Source organism: Battus philenor, unplaced genomic scaffold, assembly GCF_028537555.1.
Source record: "Battus philenor isolate CCGP_79_NKW_IND1 unplaced genomic scaffold, ilBatPhil1.0.hap1 SCAF_26, whole genome shotgun sequence".
NCBI lineage: Eukaryota > Metazoa > Arthropoda > Insecta > Lepidoptera > Papilionidae > Battus > Battus philenor.
In genome coordinates, this window is record NW_027181689.1 from 2,255,490 (window position 1) to 2,278,038 (window position 22,549).

At 34.5% G+C, this 22,549-nt stretch overlaps 1 protein-coding gene across 1 annotated transcript in view; it reads right to left on the reverse strand.

The window, feature by feature from the left end:
• dop (microtubule-associated serine/threonine (MAST) protein kinase dop) overlaps window positions 1-22,549 on the reverse strand; it is a 132,843-nt gene that overhangs the window by 70,197 nt on the left and 40,097 nt on the right. Inside the window, exons 2-3 of the mRNA XM_068768613.1 lie at window positions 6,486-6,571; window positions 4,943-5,017 (exon numbers count right to left, since the gene is read on the reverse strand). Of these exons, the coding sequence (XP_068624714.1) occupies window positions 4,943-5,017; window positions 6,486-6,571 (161 nt within the window). The remainder of the gene's footprint in view (window positions 1-4,942; window positions 5,018-6,485; window positions 6,572-22,549) is intronic.

Consider the following 22,549-nt stretch of genomic DNA (forward strand, 5'->3'; position numbering starts at 1 on the left):
TACTCACAGACGCGCACGCGCACCTAATATACATAATATCAGTAAAACCTTTACAATATGCATGTGTTTCTGTCTCGCTCTTTTTTTTGCATAGACAAATACTCGTTGGTGTTTACTGGTTCATCGAGTTTCAGAGACCCAATTTAGTGAAATTGTAGTATCTGGCGGCTAGAGCAGAGTCTTCCCAGGTGCGAGACGAGTGTTAGTTTTTATTAATTCTAATTTGCATCACTAATGTATATTGCTTGCAACGTACTGTTTTTTTTTTCCTTGCGTTTCCTGACCGCAGACAATTGGGAAAGAGATAGCCGCTATTTGATATGAATCTTTCTACTCTTAGCTGCAATTCAAGCGACAATTTTTCTTATGGTTAACTGTAAGTTCAATTAATATGTATATATGTAGAAAAAGTCTTTACCGAAATTTTTGTTTCTTATATTGTATTTGAAGTCGCCGCCTAAGCGCTACAGACTGTTAAGAGATAAGCTCATGAAACGATTCTGCAGTATTTTCCAACCTTTTATAGCATGTCCTCACAACCTTTCTAAAAATCTTACGCCTCTCCTATGTAACATACATAATTTTTATATTAAAGCAACAGGGTTAAACTTGTGACGAATCCACTTTCAAATTACCCACATGTGGGGCGTGGGCTCCATGGAAACACTCCTCTATAGGTTTTAGGCTTTGCGCCCTACACGCACCTGCGGAATGTACTAATGCCACTTGGTCAACAATGCAAGTCGGGTAAAAAAATCAAGTTTTAAGTGACATATATTGAAAACGCTAGCCTATACTAGCTTTATATCTCGTTCTTTTTAAATTATAGAAAATTTTATAACTGTTCTAACAAAAATTACCTTAATTTATATTTCAATCTCATTATTTATTAACCTCGACTGAGATGATACCTTCAAATATTCCGGCAGCATCAGTCCCTTTGATCCAAGGCCAAGGTAAATATCTTCATATACCCCACACGTCCAAGAATAACATAATGAAGAAACATTCGGTTTCCTTAAAACGATCACGAAGCTAACGACGTGACTAATTCCGAAGTTTATAATGACGCAAGTTACTGTAACGGAAATTCCCTATTTCGAAAATTTTATTTAGTACGCTCTGAACCGAATAAATAATACAGCGTTAGGATGACCATATTCTACATTAAAGAAATGACAATAATATATATATACAATACCCTGCGATAAATATTGCACAATAGACCTTTGGAAAGAGACAATCGACTAATTTCGGCTTCGTGTGGAATATGCCAAATAAAATGTGTTGGTCAAGTTTTGTACTACGTTCTTACGGGTAGAAGACAACAAAATTAAATTATTAAAATAAAGGACATATACTCCATTAATAAATTTAAGATGACTATATATTAACACAAAATTTAAATTTACTTTATAACAGTATTTTTGTATAAGTGCCTCATATTGTCAAGAATGTAATTTTTAGGAGTGCTTTGTTGATATTTCATTTCTGAGGGAGATAATACATATTACTATACATATCTATTGAAAAAAAAAAACAAAGAGATGAGTGTTTCGCAGTTGCAAGAGAACAAAGAAAACAATCCATTTAATTTACATTGAAACGTTAAAACGCAAAGCAAAAAATAGAATTCTTTTACGATGTTTTATAATCCCGTATTTATAAAACGTTCCAGCGTATCTCAGATACAAGTAAAAGGAAGTTTGTTCTTGACGTAAAAGCTAACGGAGTATTCCAAGCGATGCCGAGAGCAAGGGGGATGTGGGGTCAAATGCGCTCGCGGCTGGGAAAGGGAGACGGTATTCCACAATTGAACTCAATCAGGGCCCTTCGCCGTGGGAAACCTGGCGTGTACTTCCTCTAAAACATAAATTGAGCTCGTGTACCTTGTTACATTGAAATAAGGTTCAAAATTACATTGACATTTTCGCTGATACACCGCTGCGCTTTAGGGATCTATAACAATAAAGTAGATGCAAACCGCTGCGTTCATAATCAATGCATTTACGTTTTAGGGTTGACTCGAAAGGGTTGCGCCTTCTCGTCATAATTGTACGAGTAATTTATTTATATAAACTTTATTTGCATTTACTATATAAAAGCAGGCCATTATGCATTATTTCAAGTCACCTTCTCGATTGTGGAAAGTAAGAATAAAAGGAGTCACAAAACCTAAATAAAACTTGTCATGAAATAAATGATAAGTCTTGTTAAGAACGTTGGAATATGCAGGTCACTTCCAACTGGTCTTATTGTTTTGGGGGATAAATCTATATATGTACATCACTGAACGTCCTGTGCTTGAAATGATGATGATATTTGTCCGTATTTATGCAAAAAAGCATCACCCAGAAAACACATACTTCTTTTAAAGGATTTACATAAACATGTGCTGCAGTTCTATTAGATAAAGTAATCGCCTTTTATGTATGAGTATATGTTATAATCGCCGCATCAGGCAGGGCATCAGGGAGGGTTGGCGATATCAGTGCAGTATTATGTTACGCAGAGGACACCGCTGCCCATCCTCTAGTTCATGGATGCACAGTCCGCGGCCCGCCGGTCGAATACTGGTGGCCCGCCGACAGCAAAAATATTACTCTCGTACTCGTACATTCGAAAAATATTGAATTTTGTTCCAGAATAAAACCAAAAAAATTTACCTATACTTCTGGCTACCGGCCCGCCATCAGTTCATGATTTACCCGAGTGGGGCCACTCTAGTCTAGTCTTAATAAGTCTTTGCAACTATGCTCTAGTTGCACTAAAGTCTCTTACATAACATCGTATCCCGGGACCCAAACCCTCAACCTACGATCGTAAGTCATTGTCTTATCTTACTTCTACTCGTATGTAAATTCGACGAGATGTTGTAAACTAAAAAAATAGAAGTTACTAGAAGTTTAAAATAGCTTCTATATTAAACAGCTAATAGCTCTTTCTTTTCGGTTATCCAACCTTTCGAATAGTCCGCATGAATTTGCGAAATTAAACGAAAGTGAGGCGTGAACGGAATTTCTATTGAGCTAACATAGATACTGATAAATGTTCGATCGCACCTATCCACGATAAATCGAAACTGTCTCTTGTCACATCTAACGCTGCTGAGGATCGTGACTCCCGACTCCGTCAATCAATTACAATCGTAGGTTGCGTTCCATTGTATTACTGTAGCACTAATTAATATAGTGTGATATTTTGTAGATGTAAAATTTTTTAAATAAATGTATAGCTCATTTGTTAGGAAAATCTTTCAACACTCTTACACCTATTTTCGTCCACACTTCTTATTTTAGCTGATGGACACCTACTGCAAGTCATATGCCTCCCCTAGATCGCCATGATGATGGATCATGATCTGCCATGACCATAACTATGTCGTTGGCCTACCTGATGAGGGGCCTAATATCTTACAATCACATTTTAAAATGACCTTTGTTTTTAACGCTTCTCGTTCTCTCTCCTTCATGCAGGGGCGTGAACGTTACAATATCGGCTTAAATATTTTTTTTCAGTATTTATGTGCTCGGATTATTTTTATCTTTACATCCATTCACAATTTCTTTCATTCAATCAATCACACTATTTAAAGTTACCAGTTAGAAATATATATGCTTTATTTAGTTTCTCTATTGGAAACCCGCAGATCAAAACTATAGATACTTAGATTGGGTGTACGATAGATTAATTGACAACAAATGAACTATACCTTCACCATTTCAAAGCTTTTAAATCTATAATCGACTACCCTGTATAGCGATGGAGATACTTATATATGACAATATTTGGAATACATGATTATCTAATTAAATAAGGTAATTTGATATTATATTAACATATAATCATAGTTAGTAGTAACCATAGGTATATTTATATAGGGTGTTTTTATATTAGTATCCTTTTCACTTCTGTTTTTTGTCTTTAATTTTTACTTATTTCACCTACCTTAATTAATTTATTTTTGCGCCTCCTAAACGGTAACTCGGAGAAAATTCTTACAGTATATAGTTCACCGTTATACATACATTGTATAAGTGTTTAAATAAATAAATATTTCAAAACTATAAACGTGTGTGTGTGTGTCCTAATGTATAACACCTTCGCTGTCAATTATTGTACGGCCTACCGTATTATTATCCATAATCTATGGTTTCAGAAATAATAAATAACATAACGATAAAATAGAAAATAAGCATTTTCAAAATTCGAATTGTAGTATGTACTATATGAAGACATTATATATTTAGAAGTTGTTGGCCTGTCGTATTGCAATATAAAAAATATATATTAATGTAACATATTTAAAAAGGATCACTTTGTACAAGTCGAATGCAAATATGTCTTAAAGATTTATAACTTTCTTGACTGACAAATTAACTATACATTTATATATTTATTTTAAGCACATATACTTCTTAAGCAAAGTATTATTACTAATTTATTTATCAATATTACAAAGAGGAGGTAGAACTAAAATAAAAACAAATATTACATCAAAGTCGACCGCTAAAACTGTGAACATAATATTATTTCGTAACGTTTGATTAGTTATAACTGATTCCAATCCCAGAGAGAAAGTTTATTCAAAAGCTTTGCATAGGAAAAAAAGAACGAACAAAGAAAATTTGTGAAAAGGACAAAGCAGTGAAAGATTTATTTGACTATCGTTAATTTCTCCCATAGTTTGATTTTCGCTGACGAGACTTCCCAATGACATCTAGTTTATTTTTCTAGTTAATTATGCCAAATTACGTTATTATATTCCGTATCCGTTATATCCTTATAAACTATATGCCGAGTAACCTATACACGTTTCTACCTAAATTAAATTGAAAAAAAAATTGTTATATTTTAGAACCAAAAAAAATCTGTTAAAAAAATTACAAAGCTTTCATGTTTCGTATGTAGTTCTGTATGGGGTTACGGTGGTGGTACTCACCACGAGCGACAGCCTGTGATGCGGCGCCGCTGGCGGTAGGCGCGACGGCCGCCTGGATACGGCGCATGACTCCTTCTGCATAAAAATACATATTAATTTTCCATTTACACCAATAGACTACCGCACGTTTTGTAAGAAAACTTGCCACTCAGTTGTCATCTTTACAAAATATACGATTATCCTGACAATGTATATAAAACACAATAAAACATTAACAAAACATAAATAAAATAACGATTAGTGCCAAACACAGAGTCTGTGGCTCATCGGTGTAACGTTACTCCTGAAGATGCTCCGTGGAGGGGTGAAACACGTGTTGAGCGATTTAACGGGTGGTAGTTGAGCGATTTAGCGGGCTGGCGGGCGGTGCACTTTATTGTACGACTACTACTGCATTGGCGGAAGCTATAATGGTCCTTTTCTTACTTAGGATGGACTTCCGCAAAATAACGCCTCAATCCATTAGATAAAAAAGTTTAAAGTAAATGACACGGCTCGCCGACGACTAAGCACGGCTGCGTAAAGTTTTGCCGACATTTACTAACTCCCACAGTAATCCGAACAATATTGATAACCGTGTCTACTACATAAGGTGAACAAACAGTCGATTTTCACAATAGTCCAAGTCTTAACGGTCTGTAGCATTTGGACAGCGATTTGAAATAAAATAATGTACCTACTAATATATAATTGAGTAAAACTTACAAATGTTATTGTTAATATGTATAAATTTTAGCTGTATTTACCCATAAGAGAAAATTGTGCAAGAAAAATAGTAAAAATTATAAAACGCTGTCGTGCCTCGCAGCTGGGAGAATAAAGATCCAAATAGCAGCAATTGATACAAAATCCCAACAGCCTGCGCAAGTGAAAGCGAAAAAAAATATTGTAAAAAAAAAAACTTTAGCGATACAAATTAGAATTATTAAAAAAAATACCCTAAGTCTTAGTTTTCTTCACATACGAACTGCAACTCAAACTTATTTTTATGGAGAATATAATGTTTGATGACGAGTAAGGCGTATTTAACGGTCGTGTAGAATGGCAGCCCTGTATCTGACTGCATCCGATAGTCAATCCGTCCCGGCTCGCGTATCGCGAACCTAATTTTAACCAACTAGCATCAATCATCATCAATGCATTGTTGCCTTTGTTCTAACTTCTAAATTCAACCGTGAGATAACTCACGTTGCTTTCTATTCAAAATCAATCATCAAAAGTATTTGACATAAATCTTTCCTTTGGTATGAATTGAATTATGCTTAATATCTATCTGGACATGATAGATTATAAAAATTTACTTAATAAAAATAGAAGTTTCTTGTTTATTTGCTTTATTAAAATCGTTGAACATCTTGGATTATTCCGAATCTTCCTGGTCCTATTGGAAATCTATGACGAAGGCTTGTGTCCAACAATGGACAGCAACAATTACGTATATAAATAAAACTTTTCGGAAACATATTGTTGATTGTCCAGAAGTGGATACCCTGCGGCTGAAAAGATGAATAAAAGAAAAGCTCATGAAAGGTAAGTTGCTTACCACGTGGACGGAGAGCGTAGGCGCCGATTTACCGAGCGCCGATCCACGCATGCGCAGCAGGTTACTGCGCAATGCTTTGCCCGCATCTGTAGACAAAATAAAAATATGAATTTATTTCTAAGATTAAAGTTAATTATCGGAGTCGACATGACTTAAAGACATGTTTAGATGGGTGCGGCTTAGAGCAGCCTTGCGCCACGACAGGTTGTTTTTCTTCTGTCTCCTTTCTTAGTCTATGACAGGGATTTGAATTACGAGTGTTTTTTTTTTTCAATATTTTGTTCTTGATTTTTCTTCTTCCTTCCTTCACGATTCGTTTCACTCTATGGTGGCATCATGTTTCTTCTATTTACATTCTTTACCTGGTAACACTTTGAACCATTTTCTGTCAAGAAGGAACATTTTATAGAGAAAAAATATATAAATTTATTGCAAAACTAGGTTACTATTCGCGCGCGCGCACCTGCTCATCTACCGAAAATAGTCCCTGGTAAGTCCATGCTCTATGTGATCCTAATTGACATAATTGTTCTCTATAATTGAGACGAGATGGAAATTTATCAACCACAGCGAGTTCTTATCTTTTCGTTATAGTAACTGATCGAAAAATCTGACATTATATTTTAAAATTTTAAGTGTGCTGCTGATAACTTGCTGCATGATAACTTGTCTGTCATTAATTTATTTAAATACACTATCAACATTTCCATATACGTTCATATAAACTTATATTTATACACATAAATATGTAATTTTTTTTTTAACTTTTATTAATTTTCATTTTATAGCTAGTATTAGAGGAGAAAAAGATAATAAATAATGAATTGTATATAAGCTATTACTCAGCAGATTTTTGCTTAGTTAATGTCATTATTGAACCGATATACCCATATGCTTGTTTAAAATACAAAACAATCTATATAATAATTTATTATTAGAGTTAAATTAATTTCAATTAAATAGTATAAAATTTGAACACAGATTATTCTTGGATTAACAATCAGATTATTAACACCCATATGGATAAAACGTAGTTATTTCGTTGATGAATGATAGTATAATCTGACGTGATATTTTAAAATTAAAAACGAAAGCCCTATTTTGATGGCAATCTAATTTGGCTGCCTTAATTTTTAATTATTCACACGTCTGTACTGTATCTGTGATATTACGAGAATTACGGAGAAGGATTAGAGGCGACATTTGAAAGGTATACGGAAAATGATAAAGAATTATAGAATTTATGATGAAAATTGTTTAATAAAATGTAAAGTATGAAAGACGGAATAAAAACTAAAACTGAAAGATTTAATAACCCTATGAATAATATAGTCCCTGCCAATACTCAAAGGGGTTTTTCTATAGTTCCCCCTGCCCTAAAGGCATGGACCTTACGTTATCGAGAAAGTATTTTTTTTTGAAAATTTTGATTTTTTCACCATTCTTCACTACTTACATGGAGTTGAACGAGAGGTCTCTATAGGTCTATTCGCCTTGTGAATGGACCTCCTACACGCTTGCCGGCCCGTGATCGGTTCTGTTATCAGGACCGCCACTGTCACTTCTACTGGTGAATCACCTGGACCGTTTAGATCAGAGTTCTCTAGATTTTTTTGTGTCGTAAACCCCTTGCCATGTTTTAGTGTGTTTTAGTGAAGTTTAGTTTTAAAAACTTAAAGTAAAAACACATGGTTATTTATACATTTATTAATTGAATTTAAATTAAAACTACTCAAAATAAAATTTTTTATCTGTTATGTAAAATATACGTAACATATTAATAATTTTTTACTTCATAGGTACTTTTATAAATAATGTAAATGTTTTGATATTATAAGATAGTATGATGTAAGTAAAATAGGTACTATCAGTGTATATGTCTAGATCACCTATCGTCGACCCCCATTTTCATTTCATGGACCCCCAAATTTTTTTTCGCTGACGTAGACCCCTTGCAGGTTGTCATAGACCCCTAGGGGTCGACATAGACCACTTTGGGAATCACTGGTTTAGATAGCTTATTTCGTTAATTTCATTCGTCTACCGATCTCTTTCATATAAATATATCTATAATCAACTAATACAAGTAGGAGGTTAACTTGGTGTAGTACAAACCCTTTTCATTCCTACATATGTAATTTTTCACTTACTTAATTGACCTTAGAACGACAGTTGTATATCAGTGACAAAGGATTATAGTTTTTATTACAAATTGTCAATGACTAATACAGCGTGAACGTTTTTATCGCTGCGTATGTTTGCGTCATGAATTGGGCCACACCTACACCGCGCCTGAAATTTGTTTATAAATAATACGACGTAATGCGTGTGATTTTGATAAATTAATGTTTACCCCGCCCACGCAGCGGGCGCTTTGGCAATGCATATAGACACGCTATTACCCATTAATTTTTAATTTAAATTTGTAAAATTATATAACAACTGACGACAATAATACAGACAGCATATATAATAATTCGCAGACCAAAGTTATAAAATAGTAGCTGATCCCGCAAACGTTGTTTTGCAAAAAAAAATGATATTTTAATTTACAAATAAAAAATAAAGGTTGATCGTAGAGGGGTGAAAATTTATGGTTGTATGTATTCTTGTATGCTGTATCATAAAAAATAAAAACAAAAAATTTCGTTAAAAAAATATTTTTTTTTTTTAAGTGTGGACAACCTTTATCACTTAAGGGTATAGAAAATAGATAGTAGCCGATTCTCAGACCTACTGAATACGCATATTAAATTTTGTAAAAATCAGTCAAGCCGTCAGAGGAGTTCAAGTTCGAACACCGTGACACGAGAATTTTATATATTAGATAAAGAATTAAAAACAGACGGTAAACTATAAATCTACAAATTCTCATTATTATAGAAGTACGCGTTGCTGGAGTTTCTTCCGTCACTTCTCCCAGCGCCTTTAAGGTTTTAAGTCTAGGTGCAGCTCTTTCCGACACACTTTAGTCGGAATTTTAAAATTGATTGAAGTGCCTGCCGCCATAGATACCCTCTGGGGACTATTGATTCAGTAACTGCGTAATCTGCCTAATCTTCTGTCAGTCCGCGGTCTCCTCTCTTCTCAATCCAGTTAAATTATTAATATAAGGAGCTGTGGTACCCAAGACATGACCCTTGGACGCCCACTACAAGGCACAAGCCCCCAAAGATCGCCACACTTGACAGGCGGGTACTTGGCAGAGTGGTATTATGGTACGCAGTTCCCTACTGCCCATCTCTTAGAAACTCGTTTCTAAGCTATGGTAATCCTATATAATTATTTTATTATTATTAATATTCCTCATTTCCCTACCACAGGGCTGATCTATCCCACCTACTGATTATTTGAGCACCACTAGATTTACTAATAAAAATTGAAATAAGTGTATGTAAAAAGTATAAATAAAAAGTAACCTTTTCTTATACACTTATTCACTTACTCATTCCTATAAAAATTTTATCTGCAAAAAACAATATTTTTCCGTAAAAATTTGTTAAGATTCACTAGGCGTAGATATGTTAAAGACGTAGAAAAGTCAAAAAATTATATAAAAATGTATAGAACATCAATACATGCAAACTCCGGCCTCTAGTTGAACTGGTGAAGGCCCGCCATACGTTGTCTCCATAATTAATCAAGACTTGATATCATTGACTGTCACCTGCGGCTTCAATTCTTGATCAACTTGATAATGCCATATGTCTTATATTCACAATGACCTGGATTAGTTTTAAGCAATTGTAACACATGTAAATATATATATATATAATTACATGTGTGCATAAATTATGTGAAAAATTAAATTGCCAATAAAGTCCCTCTCCCACCATAAATAGGGGTACGAGAGGCCCCCAACAGCGGGGGCCATAAAAAAACATGTATATATATATATATATATTTATATATATATATATATATATATATATATATATATATATATATATATATATATTTATATATATATATATATATTTATATATATATATATATATATATATATATATATATATATATATATTGTGTTTACTTTTTAGATAATTGCATATTAAAAAAAATACCGGCGCTATTTAAACTCTGTGAAGAAGGCTTGCCTCGCAGTCACGTCCTATGACTGAAAGGATGAACTGGAGTTGTGTGTAATTGATAAATATATTAAATCATCCTTAGTTCCTTCTTTTTTTACTCTCCACTCTTCACCAGTAGGAATTGCTTTAAATATGTGTAAAGAGTATAAATTATGAGATGAATTTTCTTAGCTTTTTGACCAGAGCTAATCCAAAGGATTGGAGGATATTGTCTTATGTAATTCACGCTTTGTGCTTTAATTACATAATATTGCCACTACTCACAATAAAGTTCTCAGAGGATAGGCAGCGGTGTTATCTACGTATCATAATACAACACTTCGATCGCCAAACATTCTGACAAGCATGGCAATAACAGTACATTTTCACATAACAATAACTTTGGGGCAGGCCTATACCATGCAGAGGAAGTCTATGGGCTGAAACAACAATGACCCCATAAAACTTATTGGTAGCTTTGATAACATTCTCCATTTTCAAACACCTTTTTGTCATTGCAGTTAAAAGAAAAAATTCTGTATTTTAATAAAATACTTAAGTTTTCAATTTAAATTCTACTATTTTAATACAAACCGATATGAGTATATATATATATATATATATATATATGTATATATATATATATGTATATATATGTATATGTATATATATGTATATGTATATATATGTATATATATGTGTGTGTGTATATATGTATATGTATATATATATTTATTTATATATACATATATATACCCATAAATTAGCTACCAATAAGTTTTATGGGGTCTCTATTTAAATTATAGAAACTATACAACATAGTGGAGTACTATAGACGCGAGGTCTATTACCATGGTAAAAAAAATCAATAACTAAAAATAAAAAATAACAGAGAAATGATTCATTATACAGGGTACAAATAAATTTTGTTCACCTTTCATTCGTTATTTATCGTTTCTGAAATTACTGATTTTTTGGACAGGTCATACCATGCATTAATTGACAGCGATTGAGATATATATACACCCTTTTTAAATTTTCGAAACAATCACCCTATAGAACAGTGTTCCATATTTTAAATAACGAAAAGTAAAATTTGCCGTAACCTTGGCCCGAAGGTTGAGTTTTATCTGCGGTTTTGACGGGACGTAGTTAGCTATCTACTTCGCCTGCAGGTTTACGGTCACGCGCTATCAGTTAAGTACTGTACTCTATTTCCGATTAATAATAGATTACAAACTGGATTTTTGCGATTGCCAACAACTCTTCGAACATTACTTTATCTGTATTATGGTATAGACAGACTTGAAGTGTGTATAGCACTTCAAGTCTGTCTATACGCGGTTTCAGTCAGATTAATCTACTGTTACGTTTTAGGATAGGGCTCAAATTAAAATGCCACATGTACTCAAAAGATGTTTTTATGTATTTAATGGAATCAGGCGTTACTTTGCGGAAGTCCATCCTAAGTAAGAAAAGGACCAATATTTAGCCACTTCCGCACATACAGTGGTAGTCGTGCAATGAAATGCACCGCCCGCCAGCCCGCTGATACTTGACTCTGTCAAACTCGACTGTGTTTGGCACTAATCGGTGTAACATAGCTCCTGAAGATGCCTCGTGGAGGGGTGAAACACGTGTTGAGTGATTTGGTGGTGGCGGTTGTGTGATTCGCATTGTTTGCCGCATGTGCATTTATCAGCGGGTCCTTTTCTTACTTAGATGTTTTTATTATAATGATTATACGCAAACCATTTCCTAGTTACTCGAACACTACGTTTTAACTCCCTGAACACCTTCAGTATTCTCTCAACGAACTCTACTTCAACCTACTTTAACGTGCTGACTATAGCTTCGTTGTCGCCCCGAATGGAGAATGCCTGGCCTTCCTCGAGATCCATTCTTAAGTACCGCAGTCAGGTAATTTCTACACTGGGTGACTGACACCTAAACGAGCCTCTATTGCAGTCCATTCTTTAATTCATCTCACCACCTCCCAGCTGTAGTGAAAGATACCATATAGCGTGAAACCTACAATAGCGCACGCATAACATTATTGTCCTAATTACACCCACTGGTATCTTTTTGAAGTCTCGCCGTCAGCCCCGATTGTCTCGTTCGTGGAACTCGTTCTTTATTTCTGGCGAACTCCTTTGTGTCAGATATTTCAGCACACAACTATTAGAACTGTATTATCTAAATTATCCTCAATTGCATTTCTTTTGATGTTTCGCCATCAGCCCCGACTAGTTCGTTCGCGGAATTTTCTCTATTCCCGTCGTGAATTACAGTTTGTAAATGTGCGCTTCTATAATCAAAGAGGACTCAAACGGACAAAATTAATTAAATACAGACCCGTTATTTTGTTTGACAGGAAATCCTATGTTCATAAGATACTCGGGTCTCTTCTGGCGAAAGAGTTGTGATGTATATAATGTATATGTAGTTAGTACTGTTTTTTGTTCTACTACATTCTTATTGCACCTATTTATGAACAGACAAAATACTTTTATTTTATTATATTCAGAAATTCCACGTTTACATTTGATAAGCTGTTCTTTAACATTTTAACAATAAAAACTCGTTGAATAAACTCCGTAACATCTCGTCTAAAATACCGCATAACATAAGACGAAGGACTTTTACCAATATGTGTTTCCAGTGTTTACTTACATAGCCCCTTACTATGAGCTTCAAAGGAAGGGCTCAAGGTTACTCAGAAAGTAATTAAGAGAGTTATACTCCAGAGTTTCGCTGCGTAATTAAATAAGAAATCACTATCTACTAATTAAAAAAAAAATTAGGCTATATTTAATCACCAGAAAATAGGTTTGTATAACAATTGCTTCTTTATTACATGGGTCCTTGAGGACACAATTTCAAGCACCAATGTCATATTTGTTTAAAGACAATTTCTTTCATAAACCCACAGTCCGAGCCACATTCCGTTATAATGATATAGGGTACCTTCCACTACATTTTTCTTTTTATTATCAAACTTAAAATACAAGTAAAATAATTAACAGCTACAAAGGTTTCAAAGCCCATAGGAACAAAGCCTAGGGGATATATATCATTAGATTTAATTACGTTGGTTCATTATTATTTCCTTTAGATTTTGATGTACATATGTTTTATATGCGAAGAACCATAACTTGCCTGGTTTGTTGGGCTCTTCACTTGTCTTCACAAAAAAAAAACGTGTTTTGATTAAAATTAAATCTAATACATGACGTCTCTCCTCACACATGTTTGCATTGGTGTTTTGAATATAATACAAAACACATATTTTTATTTACTAATTGATTTAAAAAAAGATTTTAATACCTAACAAAACATGTTTTTTTTCTCCAAAGTTCTTACACTTATAAATTAAAAACTATCAGAGTATATCGATTATTTTGCCAAAGTCCAGTTGTGCCAAGTATTGCAACCACTTTAATGTCTACGACAATATTGCATTCCTAGATGTCACAGCGGTAAAAGTTTTGGCACTGTACAACATTTTCTCGTACTCTAAAATTGAAAACCAGTACAATTTCATCAAAGTAATTGTGCTATCTATTTGGTTTTCATTCTTGTTATATCACTGTTTGAGAAAAAACTTGTTGCTAGAAGATATTTCTGAAGATTGATGAATACGCTTTTCTGAAGACGCAGCTGAAGAGTTTGTTGAAAAGAATAGATATATATCTGTATTACAAACAGAAGACTGAAGCGTATATAATCGGCCTCTATGCTTGGCGTTTGTGGACTATGAGATAGGCTTCAATTCAGTTGAGACTACTTTGTTGCACTTCCTCTAAAGGTGCCAGATCGACTATTGATACATGCAAATGTTAAAATGTTTGTATAAAAATTCTACCATGAAGGTCAGGCTATAACACCATAGCTTAAAACCAATCCAGTTGCAAAGAGATGTTAAAAGGAAGAAAGCATCTTTCTGAAGTCGTCTACTGTTTCACTGGAAGATTTCTTCAAGCTCATGGACTGGAGCAGGCTCGTTCAAAATATCGAAATGCCTGAAGTCGAAGGTCTTAGATCAGTGTGTGTAGCTGGTGATAACTTACGGATATGAGATTTTATAACAATTCTCTAGATCACCTAAAAAGCAATGGAGAGGATTACAGTCGAAGTTTTGCTGCAATATCGAAACAGAAATGTGGAGATTCGAAGAAGAACCAAGGTTACCGACCTCATCTCTCTACAACGACACTACCTCGTCTGAAGGAGTGAGCGAAGCACATCGTTTGTGCAAACGATGGTCGTTGGGAAAAGGTTTTCTATTAGCGACCATGGGCCGGTAGATGTGGCGTGGATAGCGGGAAGTCGCTGGATGTGGGTAGAACAAGACCAGTCATCATGGTAAGATTTGGAACAGGTCTATGCCTTCCAATGGGCCTCTACCAGATGAAAATAAGTAGAAGAATAATTTTATTGTTTTCTCAAAACTTAGTCACGTCCTACTTATATTGGTTCTACCTAGAGACAAGAAATAAGATATACTAACAACTTCTTTCTTCATTCCCAGCTTTTTCATTTTCAACTTCACATACTTTTTCTTCAATCCTTATCGACAAATGATCGAAGTTAGAAAGAATTCTGATTATTGTAACGATATATGCCATGTTCTATTATGGCCGACATTTATCGTTGTCTAACGAGATTACCTTCGGAATGTGAAGTTGCGCTTAGTTACTGTTAAATATACAAATTACATGTTAGAAACCGGTTTGCGCATGTTTTATTTTTCTTTTATTAGCCAGAGCTTATCTGGCTGCACATAGCTGCAGAGTCCTTCCTGCATGGCGTCTGATGCACACTGACAATTACCTGACCAGTAACTTTGAATATATATTTTATACAGTAGATTGAATCCTGAGATATCATTAGTATAATGTATATATTTATAGATTATACTATTAGGACCTTGAATAAGTTCTCGCTGTTTTTTTTTTTCAAAAAAAAAATTATTTAAGATACAATGCTTACACATTACTCAAAGTATTGTCCATCATTAGAGACCACTTTCTTTCTGCTGCAGATTTTTTCTGAATAAAGCAGTGCAATAAAATTCCCCGCGAAAACACTTTATTTGGCACAAAAGTACACATTTTCACAAAAGGCAAATAAATATGTAGTTGACACTGTGGTTAACTCTATTCTACTATAATTTGAGGTTACATATAGCACTACTTCGGTGATTTGTTACCGTACGAAATTCCAGGCACAGAGTGCCGCAACGCTATCTTTAAAAAAACAGCGAGAACTTATTCAAGGTCCTAATAATATACTCATTTCACTGTACTTAACAAAATCAAAACGACATTTTTTATTTACCCATCATATAAGCGTTTTGGAGTATTTCCACTATTGCATTTTAAATTATAAAATATAAAATATTTAAATTACAATATTATAAATAAATGAATAATATAGATCAGAAACGTCCTCTGCTTGACATGTAGTAGACGCTGGTTATCCCGAGAAACATCCAATAGAACCGTTTACCAAACGTTTACGGACAACCTTAATAAGGTCCTCTGACTAACTAGTAAGAGAACATTTTACGCTCTGCATGCTGTTCTTCGGTGCCACCTCTAGAACCGTAAGCCCTAAGCAGCTATCTGCACGCCATATCCCTTGCTGCCACTTCCACTTGCAAATTTGCTGACCTTAGTCGAACACTTTCGTTCGTTGGTAGACAAACCGACGAATCTTCTGATTCCCGATCACTCAGAGTATTCCCGAGCATTACCATTTTCGTAGCTAGTAGAGCAACTGCAGGCGTACGAAATGAGATATTCACTTTATAATCCCGCAAACGTTGTTTTGCAAAAAAAATTAAAGTTTTTAATTAACAAATGTAAGATAAGGGTTGATCGTAGAGGGGTGAAAATTTAGGTTTGTATGTATTTTTGTATGCTGTATCATAATAAAATAAAAACCAAAAAAATTGTGTAAAAAAATTAAAAATCAAATTTAGGGGTGGACCACCCTTATCACTTAGGGGTATGGAAAATAGATAGTAGCCGATTCTCAGACATACTGAATACGCATGTAAAATTTGGTAAAAATCGGTCAAGCCGTTTCGGAGGAGTTCAAGTTCGAACACCGTGACACGAGAATTTTATATATTAGATTACATTTATTATTCATATATACCATATAAAATGACATACTAATTCAATTCATGATCGTCCAGTAAAACGTGACCGCGCGCGTTTATTGTAAATCTAATTTATAGCAAACATTATCTACGTCAATTGAAATTACATTATTTACTAAATCCAACATCATTTGAAAACCGTGTAGAAATAGGATCACGTGGGCAACGCTCGGCTATCGTCCAACTGTTTGGTTTTATATCGCTTGTTGGTTGTTAGTGAGCTATTTAAAATTTATAACCACCATAAAAACTCACGTGCTCTCTTATAACGATACTGCATCATGAAGAACCGACAAAACTATAATGTTTTTTGAATTCAAATTTACATAGTTTCGGATTCAATACCTCTATTACTTGATTATTTTAATTAATATAAATGATTATTTGATAATCCTCCACTGGGTGGATCGACAACTTAGCCAAGCTCGCAGAATTAGCTGGATCCACTCAGTTCTCAGACCGGTCATCGTCGCGACCTTTAGTTGAGATATATGAGGAAATCCGTAGAAGAAGATAATAACCAATATAGCTTAGCGAATTGACAAGTTGAAGTAATGGCAGGGCACATAGCACCCAGGACAGATGGTTGCTAAAGCCTTAAGGTTCTGTAGTGGAGACCACAGACTGGCAATCGCAGCGAGGAACGTCCGCGCATTAGATGGATTCTAAATACTAATATAGCCTAGCGGATTGGCAAGTTGAAGTAATTGCAGGGCACATAACAACCAGGACAGATGTTGCTAAAGCCTTAAGGTTCTGAAGTGGAGATTCTGTGACTGGCAAACGCAGCGAGGAACGTCCGCGCAGTAGATGCTAAATGCAGGCCGCTACCATCTAGTCTTATTGGAGACCTATTATGTAGATCTATATGCAGGAATAGACCATCTTACGGCTGAAATGATGACTTATTATTTAATATATTGACATTTTAGTCAGTACTTACTATACTAATAGATGTTTTTGAACGCTTTCTGTTTCATTTACTATTTTTTTAAGATGTGACATAACCGTTGCAATATCGCTTGTGTATTAAAAATTATTAATTGTAGGGTAAACACATATTTTGTAACCGACTGATGATTAAAAATTACTTTCTGTGGTTAATTTGCAAGCCCTTTTAGCAAGTACAACTCACTGACACAAAGGGCTTTTGGCTTAAATTAGCGCAGCGTTCCAGAGACTCCACACTGAAGATATTTACCCGTATCTACTTATATAGGATTATATTGAAAGTTTACTATAAACACTACGTTTTAATAATATTAGGTGGTCCACTTTCTTCAGCTTTTTAAATATTATTGCATAACGTATCTTTAATGACGCTATTAAAACGACAACAACCGAAAAGCGTTACGTAACTTTCTCTTATTAAAAAAAACACGTCGAATCCTAAAGCACGATCGCGAAGTATGCTAATAGGATGTTTTGGTTGTGATCGCACGGCTCGTGATACGTCACGCCGACAATAAATTTCATCGGATTTTCTACTTTTTGTCCCCGTTGCTGCACCATGGAGCTGTAAATTCCGATCCCTACGAGAGTCAACCTCTATTACAAAAAACATTATAATGCTATTTTTAATAGATAGAGAGATAACGAATTAGATTATGAAATTATCTATAAAACTTTAAAATGTATCAATAAAACCTATTCCTGTGAGACACAGACGAACTTAAATTGGCAATGTTCGTAAGGAAATTCTCGAAAATAATTTTCGGACCGGTATGAGAAGGTATTAATCATGAGCTCAACGACTTGATTCAAATCACAAAGGCTGAAACAGGCAGGTAACTTGGAAAGAATCACCGACACCAGCGCTGTACAGAACATCTCCGAGGGAACCCAACCACTAAAAAGACTTTAAAGAAGAACTAACGGCGGTTGGAATGTTTAGAGGAAGATCTCAGAAGTATCGGAAGGAAGGCATCATTGCAAACTGCGAAGAATAAAGCGAGATGGAAGATCGTGGAGGAGGACATAACCTGGAAAGAGTTGCACCGCTAAGTAAGTAGCAAAGTAAGTTAACCTGTATGTTAAGATGCGGTACAAACCATGACAATAAAAAGCCATAGTAACATATGGGTAGAAGTAAGCCATGTTTTGAATTTTGAAATTTGTTCAAAAATATGTCGTCCAATTTAATTTAAGTAAATTCAACGTGATCTTTTCAATACATTAATTATTTTTGGAATAAATATTTTAACACAGCGAGGATCCGTGGGCGTCAAATACCATGACGTAAGGCAGGGAACAACATCCGACAGAATAAATCTGCAGGGATAGGTAGTAAACAATAATTAATTACAACGTGTAGTAATTTGAATTTGGAATACTATTTTGCTACTACATTATTAATACGTCATTTATTATTTACCACTTTTTCACTTTAAACAATATTATTGAAAATATAAGTGTAAGATTTTTAACTTTTTGCTGATAAATGAGCTATACATTCACCCCAAGCTTTAAGACCAATAATTAATAGCCTTGTATATATAGTATAATAGTAAGTGTTAACACGTTCCGTGTCTCGGCAATTTTTGAAGATTTTCCATTTAGGCCACGTTGAGCGTATACGACCCACACTTTAAAAATTTATAAAAATCTCGTTTTAGACGTATGCTTTAGTTTTTTCAATACTGCATAGCTATAATTAGCGGGAAAAAGTTATAAATTTAGTTTATGAAGTTGTCTATATTCGACTCTACAATTCATATGTTTAATAATCCTTTGTATTTCAATGAAAACTACAAATGGTCTGAACAGAAAGTGCAGCGGGGGTCGTATACGCCCCACATGACATGAAATGTATATATATACTACTACTACTACTCCGCTAGCTCAGTGACCCAAAGTGAGTCTTGGCCTCCGAAGCGAGAGACTTCCACTTTCCTCTATCTTGCGCCATCGTCTGTCATTGGTTGACATTCCATTCGCGCAAGTCTGCCTCAACGCGATCGATCCAGCGATACCTGGGTCTACCCACTGGTCTTCGACCCCTCGGTTTTTCCAGGTACGCTGCCTTCACGCTCCGATCCGATCCCATTCGCTCCAAGTGACCAAGCCAGCGGATTCGTTGAGCTTTATATTCGCCAATGATATTTGGCTGTGCTACTAAAGTCTCAATTTCGGCATTCTTTCGGAGCCTCCAAGTCTTGTCTTGATTTCTCGCTGGTCCCAAGATCTTTCGCATGATTTTGCGTTCCGTCACTAGCAGTTTTTGTTCTTCTTTCAAAGTTAGCGTACAAGCTTCACAGCCATACATCAATATTGGTCGTATTACGGTTTTGTAAATAGGGACTTTTGTACTTCTGCTATATATATATAAAACAGTTTATTTATAGTTTTATCAGTTCTTTTATAGTTTCACACATCGATGTACCAGGATGACATAAATCTCCGTAGACTTTCACTCTCTAAGGCGCCGAGCCCACGCGACGCGATAGAGAGCTAATGCCGCTGCGATTAATCGGGTCGCCGTGGTAGCTCGCCTCGGCCGTGTCACTCAAACTCGCCCCGGATTTCTCCGCGCGCCTACACACGGTCACTACGCACATCGAGCACGCTCTCCATTAGTTAACGGAGATGTTATTAATTACTTGCTGTTTTTATTAAAATACAAATTAAACTGCAAGTTCACTTAGTGATACGGATTACCGTAGCAATGCTACACAGAATTTTCTTGACGTAAAAATGCATGCTACTTTAAGGCTTTTTCATGTCATATCGCATGTCTTATGAGGCCGGTAATTATTTCACTTATAGAACAATGCCTAGGAACCGTAGTACTGTACAACTTACATCCTACTTATTTATTTATTTATTTAATATTCTTTATTGTACACGTAAAGATACATTTAATAAGTTCTACAATAATATACAAAAAAGTACAATGGGTGGTCTTATCACATAAGGCAATCTCCTACAGACAACCATAGTATGGAAAAGGTAAAAGTACTAATAAAGGGTAGTTTACGTGTACAAAAAATACATATTCACAAACAAACGAACATAAACATACATAGACGTATATGGACATACATACTTAAACATACATACGTACATAACATATATACTTATAATAAATAAGGTTTAATACATATTATTAATATAATAACTATAAACTTCGATCAGTATTGGTTCAATCGCACTTGCCTCAGAAAGAAACAAGAAGAGAAAGAAATGAATTAAGAGATAGATAATTATAGGTCTAGTAAATGGTTATAATATATAAATAGGCTATAAATACTTATGGTTTGACGAGATATATGTGCTCAGAATTAATCCATATATTGAAATAAGCCACAACGGGCGCAAGTGCTAGTCAGAAGTTTTCTATCTTCTTAGTGTCGATTCGTATTACGTATTCGTTTATTATCTACAAAATTTGCAGGTACAGATGGATAATTAAACCTGATTCTAAAACGTAGTAAATCAATTTTGAGACATCTTTTATTATCACTACAGTATTTATTTCCGAAACCTGTACTTTGTGAAGAGAGTTTTTGTATAAAAAGTACTATACTTTAAATGACTGCAAACAAGGTAAATATTGGTTTCTTTGAATCTTTTACATCTATAACCAATCACTCTATATAACGATGGACATACATACATGTCACATTGTTTGAAAAGATAACAATCTAATTAAACACACACAAGTTAATGAACATTCTACTAATCCGTCCGACAATTCATTAAAAAAATATATTAAGTTTAAACACTCTGAATTCTCGCTCTACATGCATACGATTTACATATATCTTTACTAAGTAGTACGTATCACGTAAATATACATTAACTAGTACATATTAAAACGAACAAATAAACTTAAATGTTTCAAATGCATTATAAATTCCACTATCAAATTTGTAGAATAAATACTGATAGCCAAAAAATATAAAGCTGGCCAAAACACACGACGTATGTTCAATTAAAACAAGAAAATGTTTTCTAGTAATTAAAGCGATTTAAATGTCCGAAAGTCAATGGACTGTCCGTACTACATATAAAATAACAGGAAAACTTTATAAAAAATAAACAGTTAAATATATTATCCCTATTTATAAATAGTTCATTACATTTATTGTAACAAACAAATATGCATAACAATCGGAAATTAAGGTCAAAAATCTATTTATTTAAGAACCTACCTCTGTTTACGACGGAAAGTTTCTTGAGCGACTAGAAGCTAGTATACGCTGTGGGTAGACCCTCCACTTGGTAAACAGACGGTTTAGTCCAGACAATGGGCGCCTATTAGATGATACGACGGTGATGAAGAATCTATTATATGTTTGTAAACTGACTAGAGCGGTCAATCATTACGTGTATTAAAATACAATACATTTGCATCAGCGTGTTGAGACTTGCGATCATAAGTCACGGGTTCAATTCCCGTGGTATAATCTTATGTGTCCTTTACTTGCCAAGCGTGGCGATTATGGTTTATCCCCCCCCCCCCTCCCATTTATATCTTTAGTTGAGGCCTACGATTAAAATACTTGTATGTGATAACAAACCCTTTCCATACCGCAGTCCGTTTCGTCAAAGTTACGCTACTGAACCAGACATGTGCGCCGCGAAGTGTCCACATTGCATGGCGGTAAACTGATGTTCGAATTTTCTCATTGATGTTACATATTTAAAGATTTTACTGGTATATTTATTTAAAATACAAGTTAGGATAATTCTTAGTAATTATTTGACTGTGATAAGAGTGAGACACTATGAAACCTAATAGCGGGAACAAATTTATTTTATTCCTTCGATGAAGATCACTAATTATCTTATATTTTCTAGGATTTTATATGTATGTTAGGTGA